Genomic DNA, 13,052 nt, shown 5'->3' with positions numbered 1-13,052 from the left:
TTCACGTTGGATTTAATGTATCCTAACTACAAACCAAACTTCATATTCTATTTGATGCTACTTAGGTCTCAGTATTATTTGGCACAGTACATTTTGGCCCCACAGCCCTAGCTAACAAAGTAACTATTCCTGAAGCTGAATGCTCTCTTACCAAAACAAGAAATAAAAGCCTGGGGGGAACTGTGGTTGGAGTTTTAAATGATTTATAAAGATTGAATAACCCCCCCCCCCACTAACTTCAAAAGTGATGAAAGCACCGGCCCTGGAGTCAGGAGGACCTGAGTTCAAATTTAACCTCAGACACTTAATAATTACCTAGCCGTGTGGCCTTGGGCAAGCCACTTAACCTCATTGCCTTGCAAAAAAAAACTAAAACTTTTTTAAAAAGAATATAAAAGTGATGAAGGATAGGTAATGGAGTATTTTTATGGTTATCCGAGTTACTAGAAGTATTTTTTGGGGGAAAAAAGCGGTTTGTTTATGCATCATGCTCATAAACTACAGACGCACAAAACTTCTTTAACTTGAATGGCTTTACATAACTCTTTCGAGAAGGTTGCATAGTTCAACTAATCCTATTGTTCTTGACACACCGATTCGCCTGCTCTCAAACCAAAGTAATCTTGCAAAAAAAAAAGTCATCTTGCCTTCAAACTCTAAGGAAGTCAAACTTCTAACAGCACAGTGAAACGATCCAACGCACTTTACTCTCTATTTTTTTTTAAATGGCCCAAAAGCAGAGCCCTGCGGTAGCACAGAAAGTTAGTCCCGAAGAAGTGGCGCCAGAGACACATTTCATGCACAGAGTTTGGTTTTGGTTACCTGGGTGGGGGAAACAATAGCAGGTGAAAGTGCTGTGGGAGAAGCGGCGCCGCGGTGCCCATTGACTTCGGGAAGAAGAGGCAGGGGGTCGTGCTTCACCGAGACCACCACCACCGCCGCGGCCGCCGCCGCCGCCGCCGCGTCTAGCGGTTCGGAGGGGCGGATGCACAGTCTTTTGGGGGAAGAGGGCCCGCAGCCCTCGGCCGGCCCGAACACGGCTTCGTAGAGGGCCCGCTTGGGCGCAGCCTCCGCTTTCACGTCGGCCGCCGCCTGGCTCTCTTTGGGAAGGATGTAAGCGTTCCCCGGAGGGGGCGGCTGGGGGCGGGCGGGGTGGTGGTGGGGGTGTGGGGGGTGGTGGTGGTGGTGGTGGTGGCGAGCCCCCCCGTTCAGAGCCCCGGCGTAGCAGCCCTGCGGGGCGGGGGGTCCCAGCTTGGTGCCGATGCCGGCGATGCTGTTGAGGGTGGCGATGGAGACGGCGCCGATGCAGTGGTTGGTGTAGGTCTTGGAGAGCTTGGCCGCCTTGGAGAGCATCTGCATCCTGGTGCCCAGCAGGTTCTTGCCGATGGCTTTGTTCTCGTACCAGGTCACGTCGCCCTGGCTGCAGTGGTCCCGGGGCCGCTGGAAGAACGCCTTGCAGAGCGGGTTGCGCTTGGCCAGGTACTTGACGAAGCTGGCGTAGGGGCAGAACTCGGTGCCGGTCTCGTACATGCGCGGCAGGTTCTCCTCGTCGCTGCTCTCCGCCCGCTTCTTGCTCCAGGACGAGGAGCGGGACTTGTGGTAGGGCCCCAGGGACTTGAAGTAGACGAACTTGCGGCCGTCCTCGTCCATGGCCAGCCCGAAGGAGTCCTCCTCCAGCTCGCGCTGGTTCTCCCGGCCGCGCGTGCAGAAGTACATGCAGGTCTCGAACCAGACCTTGTTGAGCAGCCCGAAGGGGGTGTCGGTGCTGAAGACGCTGGAGGTGTACAGCTTGCGCAGGTCGGCGCGCGTGATGGCTTGCTTCTGCACCACCGGCCCGGCGCCCTGCTCCTCCAGCTTGCGGATCACGGCGGCCAGCGTCAGGTTGGCGCTGCGCAGCTCCGGGTCCTTGGTGAGGTCCAGGGTGCGGCAGTAGGGGGGCTCGTTGAGGTAGCGGTTCAGGGAGCTGCGGATGCTGATGAGGGACGACTTGCTGTAGAGCTGGCCGCTCTTGGAGCGGGCCTCGGCGTAGAAGGAGCGCAGCACGCGGCACAGCGCCCCCTTGTCCATGGTCTCGAAGTCCGGGCTCTGCGACTTCTCGCTCAGGTACTCCCGGAAGATGCGCACGGCGTAGCGGGTGGCCAGCCGGGTGTTCTCGCTCAGCCGGGCCCGCTCGGGCCGCTGCAGCAGCTCCGGGTCCAGCTCCGGCTCGTCGGGCGGCGCGCCGCGGGCCGGCGGCGGCGGCGGCGGCGGCGTCGGCGGCGGCGGCAGCAGCGGCGGCTCCGACTCCGGGTCCAGCTCCGGGCTCTGGTCCATACGGATCATATGGACCGGCTCGGGCTCCAGCTCCTCCCCGGCCGAGTCCTCGGGCTCCAGGGGCTCGTCCCAGTCCAGCCCCATCTCCTCCTCCTCCTCCTCCTCCTCCTCCTCCTCCTCCTCCTCCAGCCCCCCGCCGCCGTCCTCCTCGTCCCCCGTTATCTGCACCTCCTGGATCTCGTCGTCGTCCTCGTCCTCCTCCTCGCCCGCGCTGCAGTAGTGCGGCCGCCCGGGCCGGCCGCTGCCCCCGCCGCCGCCGCCGCGCTCGCCCTCGCCCCGCTCCCCATTGTTCTCGGCGGCGGAGGCGGCGGCGGCGGCGGCGGCGGCGCTGCCGGGGCCGGTGTTACAGTCCCCGCTGCCAGGCATTCTCGCCATATTGCCGTCTCTCTGCCAGTCCTCGGGCAGGGCGCATGCGCTATATTGGACCGCAGCGCTGAAAGCTTTTGTGTTTAATGACCTTCAGCTACCGGGAGGCGAAGCCGGGCTCTTAAAGGGGCCGCGCTCCAATCGCCGGCCCGGGCCGCGCCGCGGCGGGACGGGCACGGGCGGGACGGAGGGCGGGCGGGGGGGGGGGGGCCGGGGCGGCGGGGCACGTCGGACGGACGGACGGACGGACGGAGCCCAGAGCAGCCGGCGCCTCGCACGCGCGCCGCCCCCCGCACACGCGCGCACACACGCGCACACTCGGCCCAGGGAAAAGTTTTAAGGGGGGAAAAATGAGGGGGGGGGGCGGCGGGGAGGGAAACACGCCCAACTTACCCTGTGGCTGGGGGCGGCAGCCGGGGCCCGGGAGGGCGGCCCGCGACGGGGGCGGCCTGGCTTCTCTAGGTAATGCCCGAGGAGCGGCGCCCCGGCCCCCGGCCCCTCATCGCCCCCCGCAGCTCGGGGTGGGGGCGGCGGCGGCGCGGCTGGCGGCGGCTCTCGGGGCGGCGCGGAGCTTCCCGGGCCGCCCGCAGCCCAGCGCGGCAGGTAGCGAATGAGCAGGGCGGAGGAGGGCGCGCACAGAGCCCCGCACCCCTCCCCGCCCGCGGCCAGGGCGCAGCCGGCTGGGGCCGGGCCGGGGCTGGGGCCGGGGCCGGAACGGGGCCGGGGCCGGGCCGGGGCTGGGGCCGGGCCGGGGCTGGCGGCGGCTCCCCACCTCCCGCCGGGGGCGGCCGCGGCCCTGGCCCCGGAGGCGAACACGCCCAGCCGGGCCGCGGACCCCCCCCCCACTCTGGGAAGTTGTCAGCGGAGGCCCGCGGCGCTGCCCGCGGCTCCGGGCGAGTCCGCGCCGGCCCGGCCGGGGCAGGCGCCAGAGCGAGGGGGAGGGGCGTGCGGGGGAGGGGGCCGCGCGGCGGGGGGCGGGGAGGTGTCAGAGACCCCCGGCCCGGCGCGCGCTGCGCAGCGCCCCGCGGTCCGGCCCGGCCGCCTCCGCCTCCGACGGCGCGGGCCCCGCAGCTCCAGAGATTCCTCTCTAAAGCCGCAAATCTACGGCTCCTGCCCTCGAGGCGCGCCCAGTCTAGTTAGGAGAGGACGGATAAGGCGGGCGCGAGCGAGTCTGGGGGCCATCTCGGAGCGGGGAGCGGCCCGCCCTGGAGCCGAAACTTGGGGAAAGTCGGGAAGAGACACTTAGGACTTTCAGCCCTAAGGGACGGACGGTGGTGAAAAAAGGCTCCGAGTTGGGCTGTAGCGCCACTTCCACCCAAAACCAGACCCCCCCCCCCCCCCCCCCCCCCCCGGTCCACCCAGGCTCCAGGGGAAGAGGGTGGGGTCCAGCGGCAGCCAGCCCGAGGGACTCTGGCCCCCGTCCTCGCCCCAGCTCTAGGCGGTCACTCTCTAAAAGTAGGTGATCATGAACACGTGTACCATCACCGGAAATGTCCCTTTATCCCACCAGGGTTCATTGCCATCGAGAGGATCATCTTTAATTGATTGATAAGCCTACGCCGAATTGCACTTTTAGGTATAAACACAAAGAATCAAGGATTTACTTACTTTTTTTAAACAGGAAAAGAAAGTTGTTGAAAATTGTTTTATTTTAAAACACTGGAGTCCAAGAACGGGTCATAACTGCAGGATTGTTTGACCCAGGTCTCTCCCCCCCCCCCCCCAACCATTCAAGTTTATTGTACACTACCTAAAATTTGAGTCCATGTCAAACCCATTTCAACTTCACGGCCAGTTCGCCACTTCTCAACTCCCATTCATCTCCGTCCCCAATGAAACACTTTATATAAGTTTATCTATCGTTGAAAGGTTACAAAGCTGTGTGGAAACACAGATACATAAACACACACATATAGGGACGTTTTGACGTTTGCTGTACAGGAAAGTTTACTTTTTTCTGCTCTACCTAAAGTACCTTGACGTGCTGCGTTTTGCTGCAGTTTTTCTGGGTGGACTGGGGCAGAGCAGAGGGAAAATCGTTCCAGGTGGTTAGCAAGTTAAAGCAAGTCCCTTTTCTCGCTTCCCTGCCCCTTTCCCCCGCCCCGATTGTCTTCGGGGTTAATGGGAAGAAGAACAATCCTCCCACTGAGCATTTGGAGAGAGCGATCCCGGAAGGCTGAGTCTGAGTGAGCCCTTAGGGTGAGAAGGCAATGCTGGTAGTTAGCTCCCATAGGAAGCTTCACTCTAGGACTAAGTGAAGGAAGAAAGGCGGCTAGCCCTGTTTAACACCGCGGCTGTCACTCCCCGCCCCCCCGCCCCTTTGAAATATGTAGAAAGGCGTGTTAGGTTCCCAGAGCCCAAGGCAGTCTTTAGACTAAATTGTGCGCGACACACACACACACACACACACACACACGCACACACACACAGACATACAGACAGACAAGGGAAACCAAACCAATCATTTACAGAAGTCACTGTGGAAAGGACCCTTCTGGAGCCTAGGATAGCCTGCTTTACTGACTAGGGATGCTCCCAAGTGCCTGGTTGTACCAGCTCCTTTCCGTGTGGTTCAGAAGGTCCTGCCCTTCCTGGGCTGGGAACTTGGACAACAGTATGGAAAACTGAGTCTCATCTATCAGTTATAATGAGTTTTGATTACGACTATGCTCTACACAAGCCGAAAGTTCTCACAGAAGCCGTTTATAGAACTCTGCCCAAGAGTCTTGAGGTGTGTCCCTGCACTTGTGCAAGGCAATGGGCAAGTAAGCGAAGAGAACAAACACTTGGGTCTTGCCCAGGGAGTAGGCTGCCCACTCAGAGCTCTCCTCCTTATTCCCGTGCTACTCTGAAGGCTATGTAGTTTGCCCGAGGCAGTGCGCCGGCTTGGATGCTCCGGGAAACAAAGTAACCAAAAAACAGTTTCCAGTTGACGTCAACCTATTTCCAGAAACGAAAATATTTTTATGCTCCCAGTACAAAACCACCCTTAGGGCAGGTCTACACAGGCACACGCGCACACACAAATACATTAAATCCACTACTAAATTAATTTAGTAAGAAAAAAATAGGTTTCAGTTAGCGTCGTCCAAACACAATGATCAGGACCCTCAATTAAACTGCACATGACGCAAGCACCTTTGGAACTTTTGCTCCATTCCTGGTGAGGTAGAGTTCATTTCACTGACCGCCTAACTTTCATAGAAACAAGGCATTTTAGAGCGACCTCAGGGTACGATCATCTTTAATAGACTTTGATAAGCCTACACCAACATCAGTCAGCTGTACGATGTAACCAGAATTGCACTTTCAGGTATATATACACACAACACACACACACACACACACACACACACACACACAAAGAATCAAGGAGTTAGTTGCGTTTTTTTTTAAAACAGAGTGGAACAAACTTGAACTCCTTTAAACTAATCATTTTGTCAGCACTCCTTTTTTAGAACTGGAGAAAGGCTATCTTTGATCTAAAGGGGCAGCGCTAACTCTTAACCTATTCACAAGCAGACACTCTCTTTCCACAATTGCAGTTTGCTCGGGAACAATGAACAAGATGCTGAATGAAGTTTCTCTGCCTTACTCTTACTTGGAGGCTACAGCTCAAATCTGCCTATCAGCTGCAGATAACCGGAAGCCGTGGAAACAGACAACTCGAGATCGACGTTAAGCTTTATTTTTAATGCACAATTCACTGCTTCTATAAGAGTTTAAAAAAAGGTTCCTAGCTTTAGGTTCCAGAATTATGTGGAGGCTTCGTTGCAAAACTGTCCTACAAAACTGCTTACGACTCCATTAACAAAGTGTTCTCAATTTCAAGAAGTACAGCTTTACTTCATTTATGTCTTTTGCCACCGCTGTTTAAGGGTCAGCTATTCTACACTAAAGTTCCATTCCCTCTGCCTTCATTGTGGTGTGGAGCTGATCTGGGTTTTGGGTTTTTGTTTTTTTGCTTTTTGAGGAGGGGCTATCCCAAAAGAGCTCAAAGCAGATCAAACCAAGCTGGAAAGACTTGAAATCTAACCCAAGGACAGACTGGGTATGGCTGGACAGATGACTGACTGACATGACCAGGAAGAAGACTGGTCACCTAGCAAAAACTCTTGGAGCATTTACTAGGGTGTAAAGGGGTTGAGATATGTGTCTGATAAAAATCACAGATCCAATAGAATAGGAGCATTACATTTCCCAATGTAATTTTCAACTATAACATGATCTTTTGACTAACCATTTTTCTTTCTTATCTAATCTAATATCCATTTCACAAATGTTATTTCATATGGATTAAGTAAGGGACTTTGGGTAATCTATCTCATAATATGAATTGTTCCTGTATTTCAGAATTGAAAATTTGTTTTTAAAATAGACTCCAAGGTAATAATGCAAATATTGTTTTGTCAGATTTTACTGGAGGAGAAAAGATCCCTTCATCTCCCCAGAAAGTATACTGAAGACTATACTGGGAAGTTTCATTAAGACAGCTTTAGACCACTTTCTTAGCAGACAGTGAAAACTGACCCTTAAATAACCAGATCTAGAGAAAGGGAGATCTACTGATTATGAAGAGAAAGAAGGTTGAGGAGGACCAACATTGGTGGGTTTGAGAGATTTTGTGTGTGTGCTCCAGATGGCAGAGTGTAGAAAAAGGATTTAGTTCCTAACTTAAAAGAAACAAAAGAAAAGTTATATCCACTAGCCTCAGTTACTGAATGCCAAAGAAAGTGCTTTTGAAATGTGTTAATAGGATTAAGTATAGAATAAAATTGAGCTCCTTTTGTTTTGAAGTTTGCTCAGTCTAAAATCTATTTGATTTCAACTGGAGATCATCTAGTGCAATGTTATGAACGCAGATTAGAATTTAACACATTAAAAACATCAAGTGAAAGGATAACTACAGCCAGCGATTGGAAAGAAAAATATTTAATCAAAGGGAGCAGTTCACTACAATAACCATAAGAGAATTTCTTTTGAGAGTTTCTGAAAGCCAGAGAAGGGATAATCAGTGGAGGCTCAGGGAGCCTGGGGTGGGGAGGGCAGAATCTGAGAAGCTAGGGGGCATGAACCAACATCAGTCTCTATTATTTTCTGCCTGCCCAGTACTCAAAACCCACACTTACTCCCATTGCTTAAAAAGACGGCTAAAAAGTAGATGAACAGGTCAGGCCTTTGAACGGAGTAAAAATGAAGACTGCTTCTTAGAAGACTCAGGGACCAGTCCTACCTTTGGAGGGGTGTTCTCTATTGAAATGGTAAAGCGGTTAGCTATCTGCATAAGTCCATCAGAAGGCTGTCAGTTTCCTGCACTTTGGCTGCATTACAATTTCAAAACACTGGGCAGACTGAATCTAAAGTAGCAAATGACTCTAGGAAGCAAAGGAGAATTCAATTAAGTGACACCTGATAATCGCCCAGTTTTTATCTTGCCCAAGTTTTTGACTGGAGGTCTACGATATTTTTTAGCTCGCAGGGCAAAAGAACGTAGGTTTCCTTCAGGAAATGAAGCTGTGTTGCCCATTAGTTTCTTCTAATAAAACTAGGGGAAGGGGCAACTATGTCTCTCTAAGAAAAGTCAGAAGTTGTAAAGTTAAAACTAAAGTATAAAGTATCAAGCTCTAGATCTTAATTTTAGCTCTTCTGTTTTGTATATACAAAAGGTATATGGAGTTTAATTGACTATCATTTCTCCCTTCATTACTACCATATTGACATTACTACTATACCATATCATGTGTAAGTGAAGGGAGAAAGTCATGTGAGTACATTTGTCACTGGAATATCCAGGTTCTCTAAAATAATTTCAGATATTCAAAATTTCTTTTTAAAAAGTCATCCAAAAATCTCTGGTGTTGATGAAGTCATTTTAGTAGTAAATTTCATTGGTTGCCCTCCTGCAGAGGAAGTAATGACAAAATAGATAGTATTTATGGACTAATAAAATTAAGTGAAGCAAAAAATGAACAAAAGTAGAAGTATTTATAAACTATCAGAAGTAGAAGAACTTATAAAATATCAGCAACATTATACAGAAAAACAATTTTGAAAGACTTTTGAAATGTATCAATGCAGTAATAAATGTCTAGATGAATGAAGATCAAACATGTCACCTTCCAAAGCAGTGATGGGATGCCAGAGAGTAATACATTTTTTGCCAAGGTTAATGTGGGATTTTGTTTTGTTGAAGTAAACATACTTGTTATGAAGATTTTCTTTTTCTCCCCCCGCCCCCCCAAAGAGTACAGGGCAGTAGGAGAGAGATAATAAATGCTTGAAACAAGCAAGCAAGTATATAATTAAATAGATGAACAAATAAATAGTAGTATTATCTTTAGAGATTGAGTGTCTTAGATTATTTAAGCTTATTGAGAACCTGAGCCCATTTTATGATGGGTGAAATTTATTATTATAGTAAATCTACCTGCTACCAGAGCTTAATTATGGAACAGAAGTGACCACATAGACTATATCAGAGTGACACTCTGGCAGATTTCTAGTAGGGCTGTAGCAACAGATTGCCTGTCACCTGAACCAGTTTAGCTAATTTAGAGAGGTCCATCATTAAATTGGTGCATGATCATAATATTTTCAACCATGTGCTATTTATGAAGGCACAGAGTTGCAATCTATATCAGGAGAGGGAAGGCTCATACTAATAAAACCACAAACCCTTGAAGTAGTGATTTAAGTCTAAATTACAGAGACAAATTATTATACAAGGTTAAAAAAATGAACTTTGTGGCAGCTTATGTTTATGGTTAATTTTACTGAAAAATAAGGCTTTTAACAAATCATTATTACTTTTGCCAAACTGTGAGCAATGGAAAAATAAAGTGATAAAATATAAATCAGTAAAATTTGTTGTTTTATCAGCAGCTTTGGTCATAAGGTTGAATAGGGCAGTTGAATCTTTTTTAAAAGTAAAATTCTTTACTTGTAGACATCCATTATCCATGCTTCTTTTATCTTCTCCTACAATAGATATTTGAATATTTCTAGAAGGGATAACTGGAAAATTTTCATTGATATCTGGATGGATATCTAGATGATAAAATTTCTGGATATGTGTATAACAACTTAAACTAATAGAGCCATATGATATAGTAGAAAGAGCTGGATTGAATCCTGTTTCTGTTAATTCCTGTATGAATTTTGGTTAAGTAAATTTATTTCTCTGGGTCTCAGTTTCTTCTTCCATAGATTCAGAGGGATTGGCTTTGATGATCTTAGATGTCCTTTTCAGTTTTAAAGTTCATGATTCTAACACCAAACACATTTAGTTTTGAGGTGACATCTGGTTTGTTTAAATAAGTACACTTTCTGTATATACTACTAGTGTAACCCAGAATCACATATCCTGGTTCTAGATTGCACTATAACCAGAGCATATTGTCAAAAATACAATGGGTCATTTGTTTTATCCTGACTGGGCCCAATTAAGGCAGAACCACTTTTCTATGTAATATTTTAAAAAGGACAATATATCTTTTGGGTTACATAGTAAATACTTGTGATGATAAAGGTGGTGGTGGTGGTAATGATAATGACTAAAAATATAGAATATAGGTCAGAATATGAGTCAGAACATCACAAGCAAGTCCCTTTCACCGAGCAGGTACTTAATAAGTCAGCTGAATTTGAACTGGTGAGCCAGAAGTCAAAAAGTTAAAAGTGAAGAAAAGTTTGATATTCTTATGACTTTGGAGAAAGTTTATGGACCAGATTTTGAAGTTCTATATATCTATATTAAATATGAAATCATACAGTTGCAATTTTGGAGATTTGCTGAGAAGTAGTTATGTGATTGCCCTGTGGCTATGTTTCTAAATGAACTAAAAAAGAAAAAAATCTCCCTTCAAATACCCAGAAGCACTAACCCACATTTTGAACTAATTGACTTACTTTTTTGTCAAGAAAGCTATTTTAACTCATAGGGGCACAATGGTTTTCCTGAACAATTACACCATCTACCAAAAAAAAAACACCTTCTCTTGACCCTCCTTTCATCCCTACGGTTACTGTCCTATATTTCCCCTTCCTGTCACCACCAAACTTCTTTAAAGAGTAATTTATATACATATTACCTCTTCTTTACCACCCATTAGCTCATCAACTCCTTGCAAGCTTCCATTTTCACTGCTCTACTGAGTCAATGCTCTGAAGGGGGGAGGTGAGGTGTGGAAATACATCATATAAACAGAAAGGTAGGTTATAACCAGGTTATAAAGGGCTTCAAATACAAAGCAGAAGAATTTACATTTGACCCCAAAGATAAGAGACTAGTATTTATTAAGTAGGACATTTGGTCCGACCTTTAATACTTTAGGAAGTCATTTTGGCAGTTGTGTGGAGGTTGAATTGGAGAGGAAAGAGATTTGAGGTAAGGAGAACAATAAGGAGGCTATCAGGTAATAGGTATTGAAGGCCTGAACTAGGGTAATGGTTGTATAACTAGAAAGAAGGGAACATATTTGAGATGTTGTGGAGGTAGAATCGATGAGACTTGGTAACTGATTGGAAATGTGGAATGGGAAGGTGAATTGAGAAATGAAATAAGTGATTTTAAGAGGAAGGAATGAGAAAGGGCATTCTAGGAAAGGGATGGGGAATTTAAGGTGGGAGTAGGTAGGAGTAGCTCAAGGCACAGAGGCAGAATACAGAATGGTGAGTACCCAAAATAATTGTAAGTCAATCTGGTTGGATTGTAGATTGTGTGGATGAAGTTATGTGAAAATAAACTTAGGGAAGAAACTGGCAGCCATGGCTAGATTTTGGTGGCAAGGTGGAATAAGAGAGTTAGAAGTAAAAATTTGAGTGGTTAGGCAAATGTTCATGGTAATTAAAGCACAAAAGAGAAAAGAATAGTAGGATCTAGAATTCTCTTTTTTACTTTTTTTGAAAAAACTAAGGCACAGTAAATTGAAGTACTCTTTTTTCCCCACTGTATTGACACATTTTCTCCCATTTAGACTATTGCTAAGTCTTCTAGCTATTGCTTCTTTTAGGCTTATCTCCTTCCACTCTGGTGCTAAATTAATCTTTGTAAAGCATAATTGATCATGTCCCGACTGCCCCTATATTTTCAGTGTCTCTCCACTGCCTATAGAATCAAGTCCTAATTCCTTAGATTAGCATTTAAGGCATTCTATTTTCTATGCCCAAAAGACTCATTTAGAATTAAATACAGATATTAAATACCTATGGGGAAAAAAAACCACTATGTTAACTTTATTGTACATTTCTATGCTTTTTCTCTCTGATCCTGCCCCCCTTGATGCTCTGCAGCTTCTCATCCTGCCCCTCACCAACAAACAAATAAAAAACCCTCCAAGTGAAAACAGAACTGAGCATAGAAAGACCTGCCACCATCTCCTGATTGGCAAAAAAGTTCAGAGAAAGAATCAGTTGTCTTTCTTCCAAAGAATGATGATGATGTGGGTCAGTGAAGGAAGAGGGCATTAGAGGTAAGAGTACATAGAGATCCCCTAAGGGGTGCTAAAGCAGCTATTTGTTTATTTGGCCATAACAATAGTGACTTATAGTCTATAAGAACAAACCCTTTTTAACTTTTTCATTCACCAATTTTCATTGGTATACATCTTTTCTTCCTAGTTCCTAGAACTAGGCATCTTATTTGAGAGACTTCTGTTATCCTTTTCTCTCCTAGCCCAAGAACAGTGTTTTGTACTTTAATACTATCAACTGAATATCATTAATAACAATGAATAATAATAGTTATTATTAATTAACAACTGTTCATACTATTCATTGGATAAATGAATAGTTTTAGATCATAGACTTTAGAACTGAAAGGGATTTAAGAGCTCTTTTAGTTCATCACTTTTCTATATTTCCATCTTCCCCTACCTCCATCTTACTTTAGAAATAAGGAATCTGGGACATAGAGACAAAAATTGCCTTTCCCATTATCACAAAGAAAGGATCAGAATTTCATTTCAGGTCCTTTGACCTGGCATTCCTCTAGATTTAGTGCTCCTGTTGGAAGGAATGATGATAAAGAAAACCACAGTCCAGGACATTGCACAGACTGACAGAATCCTACAGAAACACTGGGGTAAAGTAGTATAGATGGAAGGCAAAGGTTGCTGGAAAAGTGCAAGAGGGACCTGAGCCTGGGAGCAGGAAGGTCCAAGTTTGAATTCAGCCTGAAACAGCATTTACCATGGGCAACCAAGGACCTTAACCACAGCAGAATACAGGGCCAAACCATCATCCAGGCATCCTGTGACTGACTCAGGAACTAGATAACCCATAACCAGTCCAGTATCTAGATGCTGTGGGCCCAAAACACAATAGAAGATAAAACCAGACAAATATACATCAAAACTTAATACATACTCTCTGAA

The 13,052-nt window shown here is 47.2% G+C and overlaps 1 protein-coding gene across 2 annotated transcripts in view; it reads right to left on the bottom strand.

The window, feature by feature from the left end:
- The window catches only part of KCTD1 (potassium channel tetramerization domain containing 1), a 126,641-nt gene extending 123,405 nt beyond the window's left edge, over positions 1–3,236 (bottom strand). The window contains exon 1 of one of the 2 annotated variants that reach the window (XM_074201709.1): positions 3,073–3,236. Coding sequence is in view for 1 of the 2 variants with exons in the window: in XM_074201708.1 (XP_074057809.1) it covers positions 823–2,688 (1,866 nt within the window). In the remaining variant the exon portion in view is untranslated. Of the gene's footprint in view, positions 1–822; positions 2,823–3,072 lie in introns of those variants that run through there. The other variant, XM_074201708.1, reaches the window with a different exon arrangement.
- Positions 3,237–13,052: the final 9,816 nt, after the last annotated feature.

This window comes from Macrotis lagotis, chromosome X (assembly GCF_037893015.1).
Source record: "Macrotis lagotis isolate mMagLag1 chromosome X, bilby.v1.9.chrom.fasta, whole genome shotgun sequence".
Taxonomy (NCBI): Eukaryota; Metazoa; Chordata; class Mammalia; order Peramelemorphia; family Peramelidae; genus Macrotis; species Macrotis lagotis.
This window is presented reverse-complemented; position numbering and strand designations above follow the sequence as displayed.